Below are 22,448 nucleotides of genomic sequence, written 5' to 3' on the forward strand. Positions count from 1 at the left end.
GATATTAGACGCTGTTATCAAAAAACAGCGTCTAATATACCTGTTAGGGGTTAAAAAAAACACATCTCCAGCCTGCCAGCGAAACGATCGCCGCTGGCAGGCTGGAGATCAACTCTCTTACCTTCCGTTCCTATGAGCGCGCGCGCCTGTGTGCCGCGCGTTCACAGGAAAATCTCGGCTCACGCGAGATGACGCCTATTGGCGTTAGCGTAGCCTGGGGGAGCCGCCGCAATGACGCCTTTCGGCGTTTAGCGTGGCGGCAAGCGGTTAACTTGGTCCAATATTGTATTGGTACAGATAACACTAATCTTTTGTATTTTGGGGGTAAAAAAAAAACATCGTATACATGTTTGTACACTCACCTAAAGAATTATTAGGAACACCTGTTCTATTTCTCATTAATGCAATTATCTAGTTCAACCAATCACATGGCAGTTGCTTCAATGCATTTAGGGGTGTGGTCCTGGTCAAGACAATCTCCTGAACTCCAAACTGAATGTCATAATGGGAAAGAAAGGTGATTTAAGCAATTTTCACGCACAACCATTTCTAGGCTTTACAAAGAATGGTGTGAAAAGGAAAAAACATCCAGTATGCGGCAGTCCTGTGGGCGAAAATGAATGCTAGAGGTCAGAGGAGAATGGGCCGACTGATTCAAGCTGATAGAAGAGCAACGTTGACTGAAATAACCACTCGTTACAACCGAGGTATGCAGCAAAGCATTTGTGAAGCCACAACACGCACAACCTTGAGGCGGATGGGCTACAACAGCAGAAGACCCCACCGGGTACCACTCATCTCCACTACAAATAGGAAAAAGAGGCTACAATTTGCACGAGCTCACCAAAATTGGACTGTTGAAGACTGGAAAAATGTTGCCTGTTCTGATGAGTCTCGATTTCTGTTGAGACATTCAAATGGTAGAGTCCGAATTTGCCGTAAACAGAATGAGAACATGTATCCATCCTCTGATGGCTACTTCCAGCAGGATAATGCACCATGTCACAAAGCTCGAATCATTTCAAATTGGTTTCTTGTACATGACAATGAGTTCACTGTACTAAAATGGCCCCCACAGTCACCAGATCTCAACCCAATAGAGCATCTTTGGGATGTGGTGGAACGGGAGCTTCGTGCCCTGGATGTGCATCCCTCAAATCTCCATCAACTGCAAGATGCTATCCTATCAATATGGGCCAACATTTCTAAAGAATGCTATCAGCACCTTGTGGAATCAATGCCACGTAGAATTAAGGCAGTTCTGAAGGGAAAAGGGGGTCCAACACCGTATTAGTATGGTGTTCCTAATAATTCTTTAGGTGAGTGTATATAAGTCTATAAATAATGGATGGCAAATTAGTTTTTAAATTCTATGTGGGGCTTACAAGTTAGAAAAAATATACAGAATATCACTGTTGCATACAAAAAATGTAAAAAATATTGAGTAGGGTAGGAATCATTTTCTGAGGTGCGCTAACCACGGGCATCCCACCCGCAAAGTAGGGAACCTGTTGTTAAAAATTTGAATCCCACCCCTGGTCAGAACTATTCTATGTTTAGGGGATAAGTTTACTAAATTTCTTGGTACAATCAAATTAAAGGGGTTGTTTGGTTGAGAACATGTATTTCTAATGTGGAATGCAGAGTTTTAAAATACATGTAAAGTATGTCAGCATTTTTCAATACTGTTTTTACATGCATATTAGTGAGGTTTATAAATTGTATTTTTCGGGCAAATGTTTTAAAGGGTTTCTGTCATCAGAATTAACCCTATTAAACTAGCTGACATTAGCGATGTGCTAATGTCAGCTGAACCTAACTAGCCTATTCCTACTTGTATCTATGCCCCTGTTATGCCAGAAATCTAACTTTTATAATATGCTAATTAGCCTCTAGGAGCGCGGGGGGGCCCTGTCTGCCATGTATCTACCTATCGTGTGTTAACACAGTCTGATAGGTGCTAAGGACCGACTCACAGCCAAACTCCTAGATACCTCCATAGTAACATCCCTAATACAATGGGAGGGAGGAGGAGGCTGCGAGCCCCACCTATAGCAGGCCATTTTGGCCTCTTTATTCAGTGATTTTTCTTTACATGTATTTAATGTGCTAATGCTTGTCATTGGTAACATTCTGGTGCACCTGGTAGTCTGTGTCACATGGCCTGTTATAGGTGGGGTGCGCATATTATTGTGGTGCGCCTTTTTTCTGTGATTTATGTATTTTTATATTTTCATCCACACATTATTTCATCTTTCGTTCTGCTCATTACCACAATGGATTTTTGAACAAAACAATTCAGATGCAGTTGAAGTTCAGACTTTCAGTGGGTTGAACAAAATGATTGCATAAAAATGTGAGGAACTAAAGCATTTTTTAAACTCAATCCTTTCATTTCAGGGGCTCAAAAGTAATTGGACAAATTAAATAATTGTAAATAAAATGTTAATTTCCAATTCTTGGTTGAAAACCCTCTGTTGGCAATGACTGCCTGAAGTCTTAAACTCATGGACATCACCAGACGCTGTGTTTCCTCTTTTTTAATGCTCTACCAGGCCTTTACTGCAGCAGTTTTCAGTTGCTGTTTGTTTGTGGGCCTTTCTGTCTGAAGTTTAGTCTTTAACAATTGAAATGCTCTATTGGGTTCAGATCAGGTGACTGACTTGGCCATTCAAGAATATTCCACTTCTTTGCTTTACTAAACTCCTGGGTCATGGTCCATCTGTATTATGAAACTCTGACCAATCAGTTTGGCTGCATTTGGCTGGATTTGAGCACACAGTATGTCTCTGAAAATCCCAGAATTCATTTGGCTGCTTCTGGACTGTGTCACATCATCAATAAACACTAGGGACCCAGTGCCACTGGCAGCCATGCATGCCCAAGCCATCACACTGCCTCCGCCGTGTTTTACAGATGATGTGGTATGCTTTGGATCATGAGCTGTACCATGCCTTCACCATACTTTTTTCTTTCCATCATTCTGGTAGATGTTGATCTTGGTTTTATCTGTCCAAAGAATGTTCTTCCAGAAGTGTGTTGTTTTTTTAAGATTTTTTTTTTTAGCAAAGTCCAATCTAGCCTTCTTATTCTGGAGGCTCACGAGTGGCTTGCACCGTGCAGTGAACCCTCTATATTTACTTTTATCTAGTCTTCTCTTTATGGTAGATTTGGATATTGGTATGCCTATATCCTGGAGAGTGTTGTTCACTTGGTTGGCTGTTGTGAAGGGGATTTTAACGCCTCTGTTTTTTTTTTTATCTATCCGTGTGTCTGTTCTGAGAATTTCACTGCAGGTTCTGTTCTCGTCCGTTTTTGTGGATAAGAATAGCCCTTTCTATTGATGAGAGTGAGAAAAATATGGAGTGCACACAGAAGCGTATATAGCCATGTGCTTGAGGCCTAACGAGGGGGAAGAGGTAATTGGGGACCCAAGGGATGGAGAGTAAGAGGAAGAGAAGAGCCCACATAAGAAGGGACTATGGTAGTTAGAATGTCATTAGCCTTCTGGAATCCTGAGACAAGAGCACATTGTGCAATAATTGAACACTGGTAAAGAAACCACTGTGTAATTCCATTTATTTAACCCTAAATAAAGTGTTTGCAATGAAAATACACTTCCAGGAATCATGTTAGCAAACTCCTCATATAAGGTATGGCTTTTTAATAGTTGTCCATTAGATTTACAAGTCTCTTCTTCATAGGCACTGTCCCTGACCAGAACTTGCAGGCTGCAAATAATAATATGCACTTCAAGAGGACCAATACAGCTGTTAGATATCAACACCTTCATTGGCAGGGACATGAAAGCTTGTGGCAAAATACCTACTATTCAGGGAGTCATAAATTTAAGTATGAAAGTCCTATCCTGTTATAGATGATAATTAATATGTTTCCAAACTGAGCAGAGTGTCTAATATCAAGTGAGTTTTAAGTTGTTCTCTGGAACGACAGCAGAATCCCAGGCAGCTCATTCAGCAGATCCATTGAGTGAAGTGCACCTGGAAAAGCACAGCACGGAACACTGACACTTTCAGTTCTCTCTTTAAAATCAAGTCATCTTGTACGTTTTTTTCCCTAAATGTGACCTTTTCCGCAATTAATAGGGCCATATAAATAAATCCTAATTTAATCAAGACTTTTTTGTAGCTAGGCCTATACCAGACATTATCAAACCAACGTTCTATAAATTTAAATTGCATGCATAGTTTAAAATATTTGTTAAATATATGTATATATACAGTACAGACCAAAAGTTTGGACACACCTTCTCATTCAAAGAGTTTTCTTTATTTTCATTACTATGAAGGCATCAAAACTATGAATTAACACATGTGGAATTATATACATAACAAACAAGTGTGAAACAACTGAAAATATGTCATATTCTAGGTTCTTCACAGTAGCCACCTTTTGCTTTGATTACTGCTTTGCACACTCTTGGCATTCTCTTGATGAGCTTCAAGAGGTAGTCACCTGAAATGGTCTTCCAACAGTCTTGAAGGAGTTCCCAGAGATGCTTAGCACTTGTTGGCCCTTTTGCCTTCACTCTGCGGTCCAGCTCACCCCAAACCATCTCGATTGGGTTCAGGTCCGGTGACTGTGGAGGCCAGGTCATCTGGCGCAGCACCCCATCACTCTCCTTCATGGTCAAATAGCCCTTACTTTCAAAGTTTTCCCAATTTTTCGGCTGACTGACTGACCTTCATTTCTTAAAGTAATGATGGCCACTAGTTTTTTCTTTACTTAGCTGCTTTTTTCTTGCCATAATACAAATTCTAACAGTCTATTCAGTAGGACTATCAGCTGTGTATCCACCTGACTTCTCCTCAACGCAACTGATGGTCCCAACCCCATTTATAAGGCAAGAAATCCCACTTATTAAACCTGACAGGGCACACCTGTGAAGTGAAAACCATTTCAGGGGACTACCTCTTGAAGCTCATCAAGAGAATGCCAAGAGTGTGCAAAGCAGTAATCAAAGCAAAAGGTGGCTACTTTGAAGAACCTGGAATATGACATATTTTCAGTTGTTTCACACTTGTTTGCTATGTATATAATTCCACATGTGTTAATTCATAGTTTTGATGCCTTCAGTGTGAATCTACAATTTTCATAGTAATGAAAATAAAGAAAACTCTTTGAATGAGAAGGTGTCCAAACTTTTGGTCCATACTGTATGTATATATATATATATATATATATATATCTATATACACTCACCTAAAGAATTATTAGGAACACCATACTAATACGGTGTTGGACCCCCTTTTGCCTTCAGAACTGCCTTAATTCTACGTGGCATTGATTCAACAAGGTGCTGATAGCATTCTTTAGAAATGTTGGCCCATATTGATAGGATAGCATCTTGCAGTTGATGGAGATTTGAGGGATGCACATCCAGGGCACGAAGTTCCCATTCCACCACATCCCAAAGATGCTCTATTGGGTTGAGATCTGGTGACTGTGGGGGCCATTTTAGTACAGTGAACTCATTGTCATGTTCAAGAAACCAATTTGAAATGATTCGAGCTTTGTGACATGGTGCATTATCCTGCTGGAAGTAGCCATCAGAGGATGGATACATGTTCTCATTCTGTTTACGCCAAATTCGGACTCTACCATTTGAATGTCTCAACAGAAATCGAGACTCATCAGACCAGGCAACATTTTTCCAGTCTTTAACAGTCCAATTTTGGTGAGCTCGTGCAAATTGTAGCCTCTTTTTCCTATTTGTAGTGGAGATGAGTGGTACCCGGTGGGGTCTTCTGCTGTTGTAGCCCATCCGCCTCAAGGTTGTGCGTGTTGTGGCTTCACAAATGCTTTGCTGCATACCTCGGTTGTAACGAGTGGTTATTTCAGTCAACGTTGCTCTTCTATCAGCTTGAATCAGTCAGCCCATTCTCCTCTGACCTCTAGCATCCACAAGGCATTTTTGCCCACAGGACTGCCGCATACTGGATGTTTTTCCCTTTTCACACCATTCTTTGTAAACCCTAGAAATGGTTGTGCGTGAAAATCCCAGTAACTGAGCAGATTGTGAAATACTCAGATCGGCCCGTCTGGCACCAACAACCATGCCACGCTCAAAATTGCTTAAATCACCTTTCTTTCCCATTATGACATTCAGTTTGGAGTTCAGGAGATTGTCTTGACCAGGTGTTCCTAATAATTCTTTAGGTGAGTGTATATATACACTGCTCAAAAAAATAAAGGGAACACTTAAACAACGCAATGTAACTCCAAGTCAATCACACTTCTGTGAAATCAAACTGTCCACTTAGGAAGCATCACCGAGTGACAATCAATTTCACATGCTGTTGAGCAAATGGGATAGACAACAGGTGGAAATTATAGGCAATTAGCAAGACACCCCCAATAAAGGAGTGGTTCTGCAGGTGGTAACCACAGACCACTTCTCAGTTCCTATGCTTCCTGGCTGATGTTTTGGTCACTTTTGAATGCTGGCGGTGCTTTCACTCTAGTGGTAGCATGAGATGGAGTCTACAACCCACACAAGTGGCTCAGGTAGTGCAGCTTATCCAGGATGGCACATCAATGCGAGCTGTGGCAAAAAGGTTTGCTGTGCCTGTCAGCGTAGTGTCCAGAGCATGGAGGCGCTACCAGGAGACAGGCCAGTACATCAGGAGACGTGGAGGAGGCCGTAGGAGGGCAACAACCCAGCAGCAGGACCGCTACCTCCGCCTTTGTGCAAGGAGGAACAGGAGGAGCATTGCCCTGCAAAATGACCTCCAGCAGGCCACAAATGTGCATGTGTCTGCTCAAACGGTCAGAAACAGACTCCATGAGGGTGATATGAGGGCCCGACATCCACAGGTGGGGGTTGTGCTTACAGCCCAACACCATGCAGAACGTTTGGCATTTGCCAGAGAACACCAAGATTGGCAAATTCGCCACTGGCGCCCTGTGCTCTTCACAGATGAAAGCAGTTTCACACTGAGCACATATGACAGACGTGACAGAGTCTGGAGACGCCGTGGAGAACGTTCTGCTGCCTGCAACATCCTCCAGCATGACCGGTTTGGCATTGGGTCAGTAATGGTGTGGGGTGGCATTTCTTTGGAGGGCCGCACAGCCCTCCATGTGCTCGCCAGAGGTAGCCTGACTGCCATTAGGTACCGAGATGAGATCCTCAGACCCCTTGTGAGACCATATGCTGGTGCGGTTGGCCCTGGGTTCCTCCTAATGCAAGACAATGCTAGACCTCATGTGGGTGGAGTGTGTCAGCAGTTCCTGCAAGACGAAGGCATTGATGCTATGGACTGGCCCGCCCGTTCCCCAGACCTGAATCCAATTGAGCACATCTGGGACATCATGTCTCGCTCTATCCACCAACGTCACGTTGCACCACAGACTGTCCAGGAGTTGGCATATGCTTTAGTCCAGGTCTGGGAGGAGATCCCTCAGGAGACCGTCCGCCACCTCATCAGGAGCATGCACAGGCATTGTAGGGAGGTCATACAGGCATGTTGAGGCCACACACACTACTGAGCCTCACTTTGACTTGTTTTAAGGACATTACATCAAAGTTGGATCAGCCTGTAGTGTGTTTTTACACTTTAATTTGAGTGTGACTCCCTAAATCCAGGACTCCATGGGGTTAAAAAAATTGATTTCATTTTTTTTTTTTGTGTGATTTTGTTGTCAGCACATTCAACTATGTAAAGAACAAAGTATTTCAGAAGAATATTTAATCAATTCAGATCTAGGATGTGTTATTTTTGTGTTCCTTTATTTTTTTGAGCAGTGTATATAAAGATATATATATATATATATATATTATATCTCTAATACACAGTTAGGTCCATATATATTTGGACACTAGACACATATTTTCGTTTTTTTTACCTGTTTACCAAAACATATTCAAGTTATATAATGGGCATGGACATAAAGTCCTGGCTTTTAGCTTTCATTTGAGGGTATCCACATTAAAATCGGATAAAGGGTTTAGGAGTTTTAGCTCCTTTCCATGTGGCACCTGTTTTTAAAGGGACCAAAAGTAATAGACAATTGACTCAAAGGCTGTTTCATGGACAGGTGTGGGCAATTCCTTAATTATTTCATTCTCAATTAAGCACATAAAAGGCCTGGAGTTGATTTGAGGTGTGGTCCTTGCATTTTTAAGATTTTGCTGAGAAGTAAACATGCGGTCAAAGGAGCTCTCCATGCAGGTGAAACAAGCCATCCTTCATCTGCGAAAAGATACAAAACCCATATTGAGAAATTGCTACACTATTAGGAGTGGCAAACTCTACAATTTGATACATCCTGAGAAAGAAAGAAAGCACTAGTGACCTCAACAATGCAAAAAGACCTGGATGCCCACGGAAGACAACAGTGGTGGATGATCGCAGAATAATTACCATGGTGAAGAGAAATCCTTTCATAACAGCCAACCAAGTGAACAACACTCTCCAGGATATAGGCGTATCAATATCCAAATCCAGAGAAGACTGCATGAAAGTAAATACAGAGGGTTCACTGCACGCTGCAAGCCACTCATAAGCCTCAAGAATAAGAAGGCTAGATTGGACTTTGCTATAGAGCAATATAGCAAATATGATCTCAGCGAATAGTCTTGTCATAACACTATGCAACTAATAGAGGGTTCTGTTCATGAGTCATGATTCATAAATCATGACTCATGAACAGCGCTCTCTATTAGTTGCATAGTGTTATAACAAGACTATTCGCTGCGATCATATTCGCTATATTGCTGTATATTGTTTTTTTTTTAGAATATTCGTTAATATTCTAAATAAATCTAATATATAGCAATAAAGCGAATATTATGTTAATAATTATGTTGTAAGTCAGTGATAATATCTGACACTGGATAAGCTGGGTATAACTCAGTGTAGATCGCAAGTTATTACCCAGCTTTCCCAGTGTCATATATTATCACTGAGTTATTACCAGCTTTCCCAGTGTCAGATATATTTACTGAGTTATTAACCAACTTTCCCTGTGTCAGATATCATCTAGTGTAGATCGTGAATATTCTAATCGTGAATTTTTATCGCAAATTTCCATGCAAAAGGCTACACTAATAAACTTGTCATAAGACTCGTCTAATATTCTTGTTAGAAGACTATGAAACCAATAGATGGCGCTATTGAGTTATATATATATACACAGTTGCAGAAAAAGTATGTGAACCCTTTGGAATGATATGGATTTCTACACAATTGGTCATAAAATGTGATCTGACCTTTATCTAAGTCACAACAATAGACAATCACAGTCTGCTTAAACCTAATAACACACAAGAATTAAATGTTACCATGTTTTTATTTAACACACCATGTAAACATTACAGTGCAGGTGGAAAAAGTATGTGAACCCTGTGGATTTAATAACTGGTTGAACCTACTTTGGCAGCAATAACTTCAACCAAACGTTTCCTGTAGTTGCAGATCAGACGTGCACAATGGTCTGGAGTAATTCTTGACCATTCCTCTTTACAGAACTGTTTCAGTTCAGCAATATTCTTGGGAGTCTGGTGTGAATCGCTTTCCTGAGGTCATGCCACAGCATCTCAATCGGGTAGAGGTCAGGACTCTGACTGGGCCACTCCTGAAGGCGTATTTTCTTCTGTTTAAGCCATTCTGTTGTTGATTTACTTCTATGCTTTGGGTCGTTGTCCTGTTGCCAACACCCATCTTCTGTTGAACTTAAGCTGGTGGACAGATGGCCTTAAGTTCTCCTGCAAAATGTCTTGATAAACTTGGAATTTATTTTTCTTTCGAAGATAGCAATCCGTCCAGGCCCTGACGCAGCAAAGCAGCCCCAAACCATGATGCCCCTACCCTTACTCTCAGTTGGGATGAGGTTTTGATGTTGGTGTGCTGTGCCTCTTTTCTCCACAGTGTTGTGTGTTTCTTCCAAAAAACTCAACTTTAGTTCATCTGTTCACAGATATTTACTTACAGGGATGTAGCTTATGCCAGAGACTTTTGTAAGTCTTTAGCTGTCACTCTAGGATTCTTATTCACCTCACTGAGCAGTCTACGCTGTGCTCTTGCAGTCATCTTTACAGATCGCCACTCCTAGGGAGAGTAGCAGCAGTGCTGAACTTTCTCCATTTATAGACAATTTGTCTTACTGTGGACTGATGAACAGCAAAGCTTTTGGAGATACTTTTATAACCCTTTCCAGCTTTATGCAAGTCAACAATTCTTAATCTGTAGGTACTTCTGAGAGCTCTTTTTTTGCGAGGCATCATTCATATCAGGCAATGCTTCTTGTGAAAAGCAAACCAGAACTGGTGTGTGTTTTTTAAAGAGCAGGGCAGCTGTAACCAACACACTCCATCTCATCTCATTGATTGGACTCCACTCGGCTGACACCTCAATCCAATTAGCTGTTGGAGATGTCATTAGTCTAGGGGTTCACACTACTTTTTCCACCTGCACTGTGAATGTTTACATGGTGTGTTCAATAAAAACATGGTAACATTTAATTCTTTGTGTGTTATTAGTTTAAGCAGGCTGTGATTGTCTATTGTTGTCACTTAGATGAAGATCAGATTACATTTTATGACCAATTTATGCAGAAATCCATATCATTCCAAAGGGTTCACATACTTTTACTTGCAACTGTATATATATATATATATACAGTCTCTGACAAAAGTCTTGTCGCTTGTGTACAAATTGACCTGAAGTGCCGCTAAAATATATTTCTAATCAAGATTTTGTTACAAGAAGTGGGTCATTTTAATCCCAACAGCTTTTGTAATAATGTTTCAGTGCAAAACGAAACTGACAAAAAGTATTCTAATATTCACAGCTTGGTAAAGCCCATTGAGTCATTTTTTGCCAAGACATAAGTGTTTTCGCCTTGTCATATGAGCTTCACCTGTGACTAAAATGGATCAATTAGTCTCAGGTGTGTATAAAAAGAAACCCCAGTACACTAGACCTTCACATCAACTGCAACTAGACCTCTGCAAACATGCTAAGAGTCACCCGGAGACTAAAGTGTTGATTATCAAGAGCTGAAGACAGATCACTGCTGATGTGGCAGACACCTTCAATGTGTCTCAGCGTCAAGTTCAGAGGATAAAAAAAAGATTTGAAGAGACCTGGAGACGTTTTGGACAGGCCAGTTAGGCGACCCCGCAAGACAACTGCTCGAGAGGACAGTTTGTTGGACTCGAAGATCCAAAGGCCAACCCATTTTCCACTGCAGCAGAGCTCACGAACCTGGTCACCTGAAGTCCCTGTGTCAACCAGAACAGTTTGTCGGATTATGTCTCGTAATGGCCTCCATGGTCGAATCAGTGCCCATAAGCCAGCACTAAACAAAAGACAATTGAAAAACTGTGTGGCATTTGCCAAGGGCCACAGCCTGCTAAAAGGATGGACGCTGGAAAAGTGGCAGAAGGTGGATTTTTCAGATGAATCTTCTGTGAATTACACCCACAGTCCGCTGAAAATATTGGCAGGAGACCTACTGGAACCCGCATGGAGCCGAGATTTTACCCAGAAAACAGTGAAGTTTGGTTGGAGGCAAAATCATGGTCAGGGGTTGCATCCAGTATGGGGGTGTGCGAGGGATCTGCAGGGTGGAAGGCAACATCAATATCTAAAATACCAAGAAATCTTAGCTACCTCTTATATTCCCAACATAAAAAAGGCCAAATTCTGCAGCAGGATGGTGCTCCTCGCATACTTTCCCATCTCCACATCAAAGTTCCTTAAGGCGAAGAAGATCAAGATGCTCCAGGATTGGCCAGCCCAGTCACCAGACATGAACATCATTGAGCATATGTGGTGTAGGATGAAAGAGGAAGCATGGAAGACGAAATCAAAGAATATTGATGAACTCTGGGAGGCATGCAAGATTGTTTTCTTTGCTATTCCTGATGACTTCATCAATAAATTGTATGAATCCTTGCCAACCGCATGGATGCTGTCCTTCAAGCTCATGGAAGTCATACAAGATATTAAATTTGGATCTCACAGGCATCCATTCTAAATTTGCTGACATATTTTTGGATTTAAGTAAAGTTGTTCAATTTCTGTATAGGCGACAAAACTTTTGTCTTGGTAAAATTTGACCTTTCTGTCTTGATTAAATGATTAATCTTTTTTTAGTGAAACTAATTTATTTCAGTGCATTAAACATCATTTGGGATGGCTTTTGCTTTTCATATGAGCCATTCTAACACCAATTGATTAATTAAAAGTCAGGTTAATAGCAGGAGTTTCTACAAAATAAGAGAAGCGACAAGACTTTTGTCAGGGACTGTATTGTGGGGTTTCGCTCTAGTAGATAGGGTAAGCGGGCGTAGTACAGAGGCAAAATACAAGTTCTTAACTACAAAATGTCCAGTGTTTATTTTACACTTGAGACAATTGCACAAAACAGCACGTAACTTTGCAGTCTTGGTGTTAATTCACCACAATGGAAAGTTCATATAACACAAGTCACCTTGCTGGCAGTCCCTACCTCCAGTAGTCCACAGCAGGCTTTAGGGGGCCTGTTTCCCCAGCATGCAGCTCTCAACCCTCCAGCACGGCAAAAAAGCCTCAGATCCCAAAAACAGAGACATCTCTGCTGAGCACAGCTGCCTATTTAGGATAGCCTGTGCGCCAAACCCGGACCGGCACTTAAACTCGGTCCAGTATTTGACCTCACCTGGCTGGAAACAGCCCAGCCGCACATGCTGGGAGAAAAATACCTGCTTTGCAGACACAACTGCTTACTGTGTCACAATATATATATTTATATATATATAGTAGTACAGGGGAAGTTACGCTTCTTCGACACAGGATGTGGGTGAGACCGTTGGGGGCTAACTATTAATATTTTATTCAGTCCTTGACTCAGGTTTCAGACCCACCTACTAATTCATTAGGCATTAGGCAAGTGCGTTGTTTATAGCTGGACAGTGACATGATTAGGGAGAAAGAAATGGAATATTTAATACTTCATTGTCTACCAAATTCCTTTAAGATGGCTCCTAAGTTTAGATAACAGATGTTTATCTGCCTATCCTTGCTTAACCCCTCAGGACTCTGGCAATTTTCACCTTAAGGACCAGGCCATTTTTTACATATGTAACGTGTTTACTTTATGTGGTAATGACTAGGATTGAGCGAACCCGAACTGTAAAGTTCGGGTTCGTACCGAACTTTAGGATTTTTGGACCTGGACCCGAACCCGAACATTTCCGTAAAAGTTCGGGTTCGGTGTTCGGTGGTTTCTTGGCGCTTTTTGAAAGGCTGCACAGCAGCCAATCAACAAGCGCGATACTACTTGCCCCAAGAGGCCATCACAGCCATGCCTACTAATGACATGGCTGTGATTGACCAGAGCAGCATGTGACCCAGGCTCTATATAAGCTTGAGTCACATAGCGCTGCACGTCACTCTGCTGTTACAAGTATAGGGAGAGGATGCTGCTGGACTTGTGATTTCAGGGAGAGAATAGGAGAGAATCTAACTCAGCGATCTACAGACAAATAGTTGTGTGGGTGCAGGGCACTATCGTTTTACCCTGCCCTGAGCTCATTGACCAAAAATTACTAACTTTTAGAATTCTGTTAGTTAGGTGGGTGGCGGCGGCGGTGGCCATTTTATGCATGCTCAGTGCACCAGCACTGCATCTGAGCTTTTGGGACATTGCAAATCACAACATCTGGATTAGTCAGTGTGCAATTAAGGTAGAAATACACCATCATTTTCTGGGGTTTTAAAGCACACTATTTTTTTTTCCAAAAAATTGTATTTTCCAGATCTGCAAGTGTTAAATTCAAGTTTAATATATACAGTTTTCATATTCTGTTAGCAAAAAAATACTTTTTTGGCAATCTACAACATCTGGATTAGTCAGTGTGCAATTTAAGGTAGAAATACACTCATCATTTTCTGGGGTTTGAAAAACACACCTTTTTTTTTTTCAAAAAACAGTATTTTCCAGATCTGCAAGTGTTAAATTCAAGTTAATATATACAGCTTTCATATCTGTTAGCGAAAAAAGACTTTTTTGGCAATCTACAACATCTGTATTAGTCAGTGTGCAATTTAAGGTAGAAATACACCCATCATTTTCTGGGGTTTGAAAAACACACTCTTTTGACAAAAAATACTATTTTCAGGCCTTGCAGCATCAGCACGTGTGAAATTTTAGGCTTATATACTGCTGTCAAAATCAGTTTTTAACAAACACTCATTTGGGCACAAAAAATTTAGTTGGCTGCCTTTGATGCAGATTTCATTGTGAGATACACCCTTAATACATTTGAAATACAGCCATTTGAAATACAGCCATTTTGTGCAAAGATATATTTACTTCAGGCCTACAGAGGTTCAGGCCCTGTGAGATACCACCTCTACATACAGGGGTTTGAATTAGGCATTTGAAATACAGCCATTTGAAATACAGCCATTTTGTGCAAAGATATATTTACTGCAGGCCTACAGAGGCTCAGGCCCTCTGAGATACCACCTCTACATACAGGGGTTTGAATTAGGCATTTGAAATACAGCCATTTGAAATACAGCCATTTTGTGCAAAGATATATTTACTGCAGGCCTACAGAGGTTCAGGCCCTCTGAGATACTACCTCTACATACAGGGGTTTGAATTAGGCATTTGAAATACAGCCCACTTGAAATACAGCCATTTTGTGCAAAGATATATTTACTTCTGGCCTACAGAGGTTCAGGCCCTCTGAGATACCACCTCTACATACAGGGGTTTGAATTAGGCATTTGAAATACAGCCATTTGAAATACAGCCTTTTTGTGCAAAGATATATTTACTTCTGGCCTACAGAGGTTCAGGCCCTGTTAGATACCACCTCTACATACAGGGGTTTGAATTAGGCATTTGAAATACAGCCATTTGAAATACAGCCATTTTATGCAAAGATATATATTTTTTTTTATTTTTTATTTTTTTTGGCAGAGAATACTTTATTGTCCTAATTCGCATTGATTACATAAAAAATAGTGAAGAAGAACGGGACGGTCAGGAGGACTGCAGCGCGGCGTCCCGAGAGCCGTGTCCAGCCCTACCTCCCTCAGGACGCTCTGCAGAGATGGGGCGGGACGGTCAGGAGGACTGCAGCGCGGCGTCCCGAGAGCCGTGTCCAGGCCCTACCTCCCTCAGGATGCTCCACAGAGATGGGGCGGGACGGTCAGGAGGACTGCAGCGCGGCGTCCCGAGAGCCGTGTCCAGGCCCTACCTCCCTCAGGACGCTCCACAGAGATGGGGCGGGACGGTCAGGAGGACTGCAGCGCGGCGTCCCGAGAGCCGTGTCCAGCCCTACCTCCCTCAGGACGCTCCGCAGAGATGGGGCGGGACGGTCAGGAGGACTGCAGCGCGGCGTCCCGAGAGCCGTGTCCAGCCCTACCTCCCTCAGGACGCTCCGCAGAGATGGGGCGGGACGGTCAGGAGGACTGCAGCGCGGCGTCCCGAGAGCCGTGTCCAGCCCTACTTCCCTCAGGACGCTCCGCAGAGATGGGGCGGGACGGTCAGGAGGACTGCAGCGCGGCGTCCCGAGAGCCGTGTCCAGCCCTACTTCCCTCAGGACGCTCCGCAGAGATGGGGCGGTCGCTAGAGCGTGAGCTTTGTGTTCCTGAAGCTTGAGTTGTCTTTGAGGCTGTCGTTGTGGGTCTTGTACTCCATGATGGTGTTGGGCGGGAGGTTGAGGACCCTCCTGAGGGTGTCCCGGATGCGGATGGTGCTGATTTGGTCGTTGGCCGTCTTGTTCCAGATGGAGAGGATGTCTTCCTGAAAGCGTATGGACACGACCACCCCGCAGATCTCCTCTCCCACCATGAACTGCTCGCCCAGCATGGCCAGGATGATGTTCTCCCAGAACCTGGACGCCAGGCCCTTCCGCAGGCGGATGATCCACTTCCCGCCATTTCTATTGGCATCGTCCTCCCACATAGGTTTGATGCCTTCCTTGAAGAGATGGAAGTCGCTGTATCCTGAGAGGTCTCCGGGCCGTACTAAGTGGCTGTAGACTCGCCAGAACTGCTCCACCGTCGCCACTGTGCCGAACTGCCGGATGTTCTGCTCATAGTTGTGAGTGCTGGCGGGCCGGGAGGGCGTTCTCCGGGAATACCAGAAGGTGTAGCGGTACTGCAGCGGGTGCTCCCCGGGGGGCGCCACCACCTCCTTGGATCTGGCGGCAGTTTTGTGCTCATCCTCCGGCATGGTGACGTCATTGTTTCCTGAGACCCCCATGTGAGGCTCGGCGCACCTCCACCACTCGGTACTCGCTCAGTTTCCCAGATGTCTGCTCTCTGTGTGCGTTCTGCCGGCCGGAGAGGCGCGATGTCGTCATGCAAAGATATATTTACTTCAGGCCTACAGAGGTTCAGGCCCTCTGAGATACTACCTCTACATACAGGGGTTTGAATTAGGCATTTGAAATACAGCCATTTGAAATACAGCCATTTTGTGCAAAGATATATTACTTCAGGCCTACAGAGGTTCAGGCCCTGTGAGATACCACCTCTACATACAGGGGTTTAAATTAGGCATTTGAAATACAGCCATTTGAAATACAGCCATTTTGTGCGAAGATATATTTACTGCAGGCCTACAGAGGTTCAGGCCCTCTGAGATACCACCTCTACATCAGGGGTTTGAATTAGGCATTTGAAATACAGCCATTTGAAATACAGCCATTTTGTGCAAAGATATATTTACTGCAGGCCTACAGAGGTTCAGGCCCTCTGAGATACTACCTCTACATACAGGGGTTTGAATTAGGCATTTGAAATACAGCCATTTGAAATACAGCCATTTTGTGCAAAGATATATTTACTTCTGGCCTACAGAGGTTCAGGCCCTCTGAGATACCACCTCTACATACAGGGGTTTGAATTAGGCATTTGAAATACAGCCATTTGAAATACAGCCATTTTGTGCAAAGATATATTTACTTCTGGCCTACAGAGGTTCAGGCCCTGTGAGATACCACCTCTACATACAGGGGTTTGAATTAGGCATTTGAAATACAGCCATTTGAAATACAGCCTTTTTGTGCAAAGATATATTTACTTCTGGCCTACAGAGGTTCAGGCCCTGTGAGATACCACCTCTACATACAGGGGTTTGAATTAGGCATTTGAAATACAGCCATTTGAAATACAGCCATTTTATGCAAAGATATATTTACTTCAGGCCTACAGAGGTTCAGGCCCTCTGAGATACTACCTCTACATACAGGGGTTTGAATTAGGCATTTGAAATACAGCCATTTTGTGCAAAGATATATTTACTTCAGGCCTACAGAGGTTCAGGCCCTCTGAGATACTACCTCTACATACAGGGGTTTGAATTAGGCATTTGAAATACAACCATTTTGGGCAAAAAAAATCTTTTATTGATGCCTAGTCTGGTTCAGGCCGTGTGAGATACACCCTTTACATACTGTTGTTCGATTCTACTATTAATTAAACACCCATTTAGGGCAAGATTCTAAATTTCAAAAATATGAGGAGAGCGTCAAATATGGGACGTGGCCAGGTCGTGGTGCTGCTGGTGGAGCTCCTGTTGCAGAGAGAGGACATGGTCGTACTGTGCCAGCTACACGCACAAGTGAAACCCCTTCCTCAGGTGCGAGTAGGCGACAAAACCTGCAGCGGTATTTGGTCGGGCCTAATGCTGCTCTACGAATGGTGAGGCCTGAACAAGTACAGGCGATAGTAGATTGGGTTGCTGACAGTGGATCCAGTTTCTTCACATTGTCTCCCACCCAGTCTCCTGCTGAAAGACCACAGTTGGCACCTGCAGCCGATGTCCATCAGTCGTTCACCTCACCCCCTTGCAAATCAGCCAAGCAGTCTGAGCCCCAAGTCATGCAGCAGTCTTTTCTGCTTTTTGATGACTCTGTTAGCAGGGTTTCCCAGGGCCATTCACCTAGCCCTGCCCCAGAAGTGGAAGAGATTGAGTGCACCGATTCCCAAACACTAATTTTTCAAGATGAGTACATGGGAGGACCATCGCAGCACGTCTCGGATGATGACAAAACACAGGTGCCAACTGCTGGGGCTTTCGAAAGTGTGCAGACCAACAAGGAAGTCAGGGGTGAAGACTGGGTGGAAGATGATGTGGAGGATGATGAGGTCCTCGACCCCACATGGAATCAAGGTCATGCGAGTGACCGATGTAGTTCGGAGGAAGAGGCGGTGGTCGCACAGAGCCACCAGCACAGCAGAAGAGGGAGCAGGGTGCAAAAGCAGAGCGGCCGTCCTCTAGACAGTATGCCTCCTACTGCCCACCGCAGCAAGGGACCGAGCACACCAAAGCCAGCTCCAAGGAGTTCCCTGGCTGTGGAGTTCTTCAAACAATGTGCTGACGACAAGACACGAGTGGTTTGCACGCTGTGCAATCAGAGCCTGAAGCGAGGCATAAACGTTCTCAACCTGAGCACAACATGCATGACCAGGCATTTAAGTGCAAAGCACGAGCTGCAGTGGAGTAGACACCTCAAAAGGTCTCTGGCTCCTGCTTCCTCTTCTGCTGCAGTCGCGGCCTCTTCATCCACCTCTGGAGTGACAGTGCCACCTGGCACCCCACAAACAGAGGATCTGCCAGCAACACCAACACCTGGGTCACCAAGCATCTCCACAATGTCACACGGAAGCGTTCAGCTCTCCATATCCCAAACGCTGGAGAGGAAGAGGAAGTACCCCCCTACCCACCCGCGATCCCTAGCCCTGAATGCCAGCATTTCTAAATTACTTGCCTTTGAAATGCTGTCATTCCGTTTGGTGGAGACGGATAGTTTTAAAAGCCTTATGGCGGTGGCTGTCCCACAGTACGTCGTGCCCAGCCGCCACTACTTTTCAAGGCGAGCCATTCCTTACCTTCACAACCAAGTAGGGGACAAAATCAGGTGTGAACTGCGCAACGCCATCTGTGGCAAGGTGCACCTTACTACGGATACGTGGACCAGTAAGCACAGTCAGGGCCGTTATATCTGCATCACGGCACACTGGGTAAATGCAATGGCGGCTGGGCCTGAGGCAAGTAGCAGTTTGGCGCATGTCCTTCCACCACCGAGGATTGCAGGGCGCTTCAGTTTGCCTACGGATGCTTCCTCCTCTTACTCTGCTTCCTCATCCTCTACCAGCTCCTCATCCGGTCAGCGTAACACCTTCACCACCAACTTCAGCACAGCCAGGGGTAAACGACAGCAGGCAGTTTTAAAACTTATCTGTTTGGGGTACAAACCCCACACCGCGCAGGAGCTGTGGAAGGGCATTGAACAACAGACCGATGAGTGGTTTGTGCCAGTCAGCCTCAAGCCCGGCCTGGTGTGCGATAATGGGCGAAATCTCGTAGCAGTTCTGGGACTAGCCGGTTTAACGCACATCCCTTGCCTGGCGCATGTGCTGAATTTGGTGGTGCAGAGATTCCTTAAAAATTAAAGTGCGGGTCGTCTGTGCGCGCTTTCGGCGTTCTCACCCTGCTGCTGCTCGACTGTCAGCGCTGCAGCGTAACTTCGGCCTTCCCGCTCACCGCCTCATATGCGACGTGCCCACAGGGTGGAACTCCACCTTGCACATGCTGGCCAGACTGTGCGAGCAGCAGCAGGCAATAGTGGAGTTTCAGCTGCAGCACGCACGAGTGAGTTGCTCGGCGGAACAGCACCACTTCACCACCAATGACTGGGCCTCCATGCGAGACCTGTGTTCCTTGTTGCGCTGTTTCGAGTACTCCACCAACATGGCCAGTGCCGATAAAGCCATTCTCAGCGTTACTATCCCACTTCTATGCCTCCTTGAAAATACGCTCCTGACGATGATGGAAGAGGATGTGGCACAGGAGGAGGAGGAGGAGGAAGAGGGATCATTTTGTAGGGTTTCTGGCCAGTCATTCCCAAGTGGCTCCGAGGGTGGGTTCCTGCACCCACAAACCCAAGGTACACAATTGTCCAGCCAGGGCACAGTTCTGGAGGATGAGGAGGTGGAGGAGGAGGAGGAGATGGAGAAGGAGGAACCATGTTCACAGCAGGGTGGCACCCAGACCAGCTCATGGCCATCACTGGTGCGTGGATGGGGGGATACAGAGGACACAGACGATACACCTCCCATAGAGGACAGATTTTCGTTGCCTCTGGGCAGCCTGGCACACATGAGCGATTACATGCTGCAGTGTCTCCGCAACGACCGCCGAGTTGCCCACATTCTAACTTGTGCTGATTACTAGGTGGCCACGCTGCTGGATCCCCGTTACAAGGACAACGTACCGTCCTTAATTCCGTCACTGGAGCGTGATCGTAAGATGCGCGAGTACAAGCGCACGCTGGTAGACGCGCTGCTGGTGGCATTCCCACCTGACAGCTGCGCCACAGTGGAAGCACAAGGCGAAGGCAGAGGACGAGGAAGAGGTCGCCAACGCAGCTGGGGCACCGCCAGCACCTCAGAAAGCAGGGTTAGCATGGCCGAAATGTGGAAAAGCTTTGTCAGCACGCCACAACAACCAGCACCTTCAGCTGATATGGAACGTCTTAGCAGGAGGCAGCATTTCACCAACATGGTGGAGCAGTATGTGTGCACACGCCTACACGTACTGAATGACGGGTCTGCCCCCTTCAACTTCTGGGTCTCAAAATTGGGCACATGGCCTGAGCTTGCCCTTTACGCCTTGGAGGTGCTAGCCTGCCCTGCAGCCAGTGTATTATCTGAACGTGTGTTTAGCACGGCAGGGGGTGTCATCACAGGCAAGCGCAACCGCCTGTCCACAGCCAATGTGGACAAACTCATGTTCATTACAATGAACCAGGCATGGATCCCTTAGGACTTGTCCGTACCTGGTGCAGAATAGACATGTATACCGGCACTAAGCAGCCATTGTTATACTGCAGTGCAATTGCTCATGTTTGTATTTTGGATATTTCAGACTCTTTTGGAGTGTACCTTAATTTTACAAAATTTAATTAAAACCAAAAACCTGTGTTGGCTATCTCGTCCTCCTCCACCGCCGCTTCCACCTACTCCACTGCGTCCACCGCCTCCTCAAACTCCTACTCCATATGGAACTCCACCTCATAAATCAATTATTTTTTTTTGTACGTGTTTTATTTTATATAATTTCACTACTTTGTAATTTGTAGACCGGTAAAAAAAAAAAAAAAATTTGCAGTTTAATTTTATGGTGAAATTAACAAATTTTGGGGTGTATAGTACCACTGCTATACCTAGTAGACAGGTTAAACAAAAAAAATTGTCATTTACATTTTAGGGTGAAATTCACCAATTTTGGTGTGTATAGTACCTCTGCTATACCTAGTAGGGATGTCCCGATACCGATACCGGACATTTGCATGAGTACTTGTACTCGTGCAAATGTCCCCGAAACCTGTGCGCCGCTTCTAAATGTGTCTGTGTCCGTCCGCGGCCTGCCCCTGCATCTCGCACAGCAAAAACAGCTGCTTCTTGCTCCCAGTCTCCGCCCCTCGCCCTGATTACCAGCGGCCTCCGCTGTCCCCGGCTCCTCGCATGTTTAAGACTCCGCCCACAGCCATCCGACGTGACCAGTTCTGCATGTGGTGTTAGGAGGTTGTCTGGAAAGAGACTTTTCCCACGGCTGCTATGATTCACATTTTCCGCAGCGGCCGCCACCGTCCCCGGCATCTCCCCCCATGTTCCCGATGACTCCACCCACAGACATCTAATCTCCGAATCGGAGCACAGGAGCAAGCCAGCCGCGGGAAAAGCCTCTCCAGAGTCCAGACACCCTCCGGCCTCCTCAAACAGAGTTCGCCTGCCAGTAGTTTTAAAAATTATAGGAACCGACCCTAGTAAGTGTATAAAGCTTAGTTAGAATATTATAACCAGCCCAAGTGGTCACAGACAGAAAGAAATAAAGGTGTTGTGTCTGTCTTCTATGGCCCTGGTCCTTCCCTTCCTGCCTGCAAGCTGCACATTGATCTCTAAAAGCAGGCATTAGGGCAAGAAGAAATATATATTACTGTATGATGGCCACAAGACTATTATACTGAGGAGGGAGGGGCTTCAAAAATTGTTGTCCTGACTCCTTACAGTATGTCTCCTTGTGGCCCCCATACAGTCTCCTTTTGGCTGCCCCCATACAGTATAACGTCTCCTTGTCGCTGCCCCCACACAGTATAACGTCTTTTTGTGGCTGCCCCCATACAGTATAACGTCTCCTTGTGGCTGCTCCATACAGTATAACGTCTCCTTGTGGCTGCCCCCATAAAGTATAATGTCTCCTTGTGGCTGCCCCCATACAGTATAACGTCTCCTTGTGGCTGCCCCCATACAGTATAACGTCTCCTTGTGGCTGCCCCCATACAGTATAACGTCTCTTTGTGGCCCCCATTCAGTGTAATGTCTCCTAACTCTCCTTGGAGCCTCAAGTGTTTTTTTTTTATTCATGTTGCCCATGACTTTGCCCACAGACATCTGATACACTGCCTCTTG

At 44.8% G+C, this 22,448-nt stretch overlaps 2 protein-coding genes across 3 annotated transcripts in view; one reads left to right on the forward strand and one right to left on the reverse strand.

Moving 5' to 3' along the window:
- CFAP299 (cilia and flagella associated protein 299) overlaps positions 1 to 22,448 on the forward strand; it is a 625,798-nt gene that overhangs the window by 406,110 nt on the left and 197,240 nt on the right. The window lies entirely within an intron of this gene.
- LOC120989680 (eukaryotic translation initiation factor 4E type 2-like) lies at positions 14,931 to 16,326 on the reverse strand. Of its 2 annotated transcripts, none has more exons than XM_040417931.1 (2): positions 15,555 to 16,326; positions 14,931 to 15,471 (listed from the first exon to the last, which is right to left on the reverse strand). In XM_040417931.1, the coding sequence occupies exon 1, from the start codon at positions 16,231 to 16,233 to the stop codon at positions 15,595 to 15,597; it is 639 nt and encodes a 212-aa protein (XP_040273865.1). In that variant the 5' UTR covers positions 16,234 to 16,326; the 3' UTR covers positions 14,931 to 15,471; positions 15,555 to 15,594. The 2 variants fall into 2 exon arrangements, with proteins under 2 accessions (XP_040273865.1, XP_040273866.1); XM_040417932.1 differs by having other exon boundaries at positions 14,995 to 15,387.

Source organism: Bufo bufo, chromosome 2, assembly GCF_905171765.1.
Source record: "Bufo bufo chromosome 2, aBufBuf1.1, whole genome shotgun sequence".
Classification (NCBI taxonomy): Eukaryota; Metazoa; Chordata; class Amphibia; order Anura; family Bufonidae; genus Bufo; species Bufo bufo.

Bases quoted from the DNA above. Each gene is read 5' to 3' on its own strand.
- LOC120989680 (XM_040417931.1), bottom strand. From the start codon at position 16,233: ATGGGGGTCTCAGGAAACAATGACGTCACCATGCCGGAGGATGAGCAC.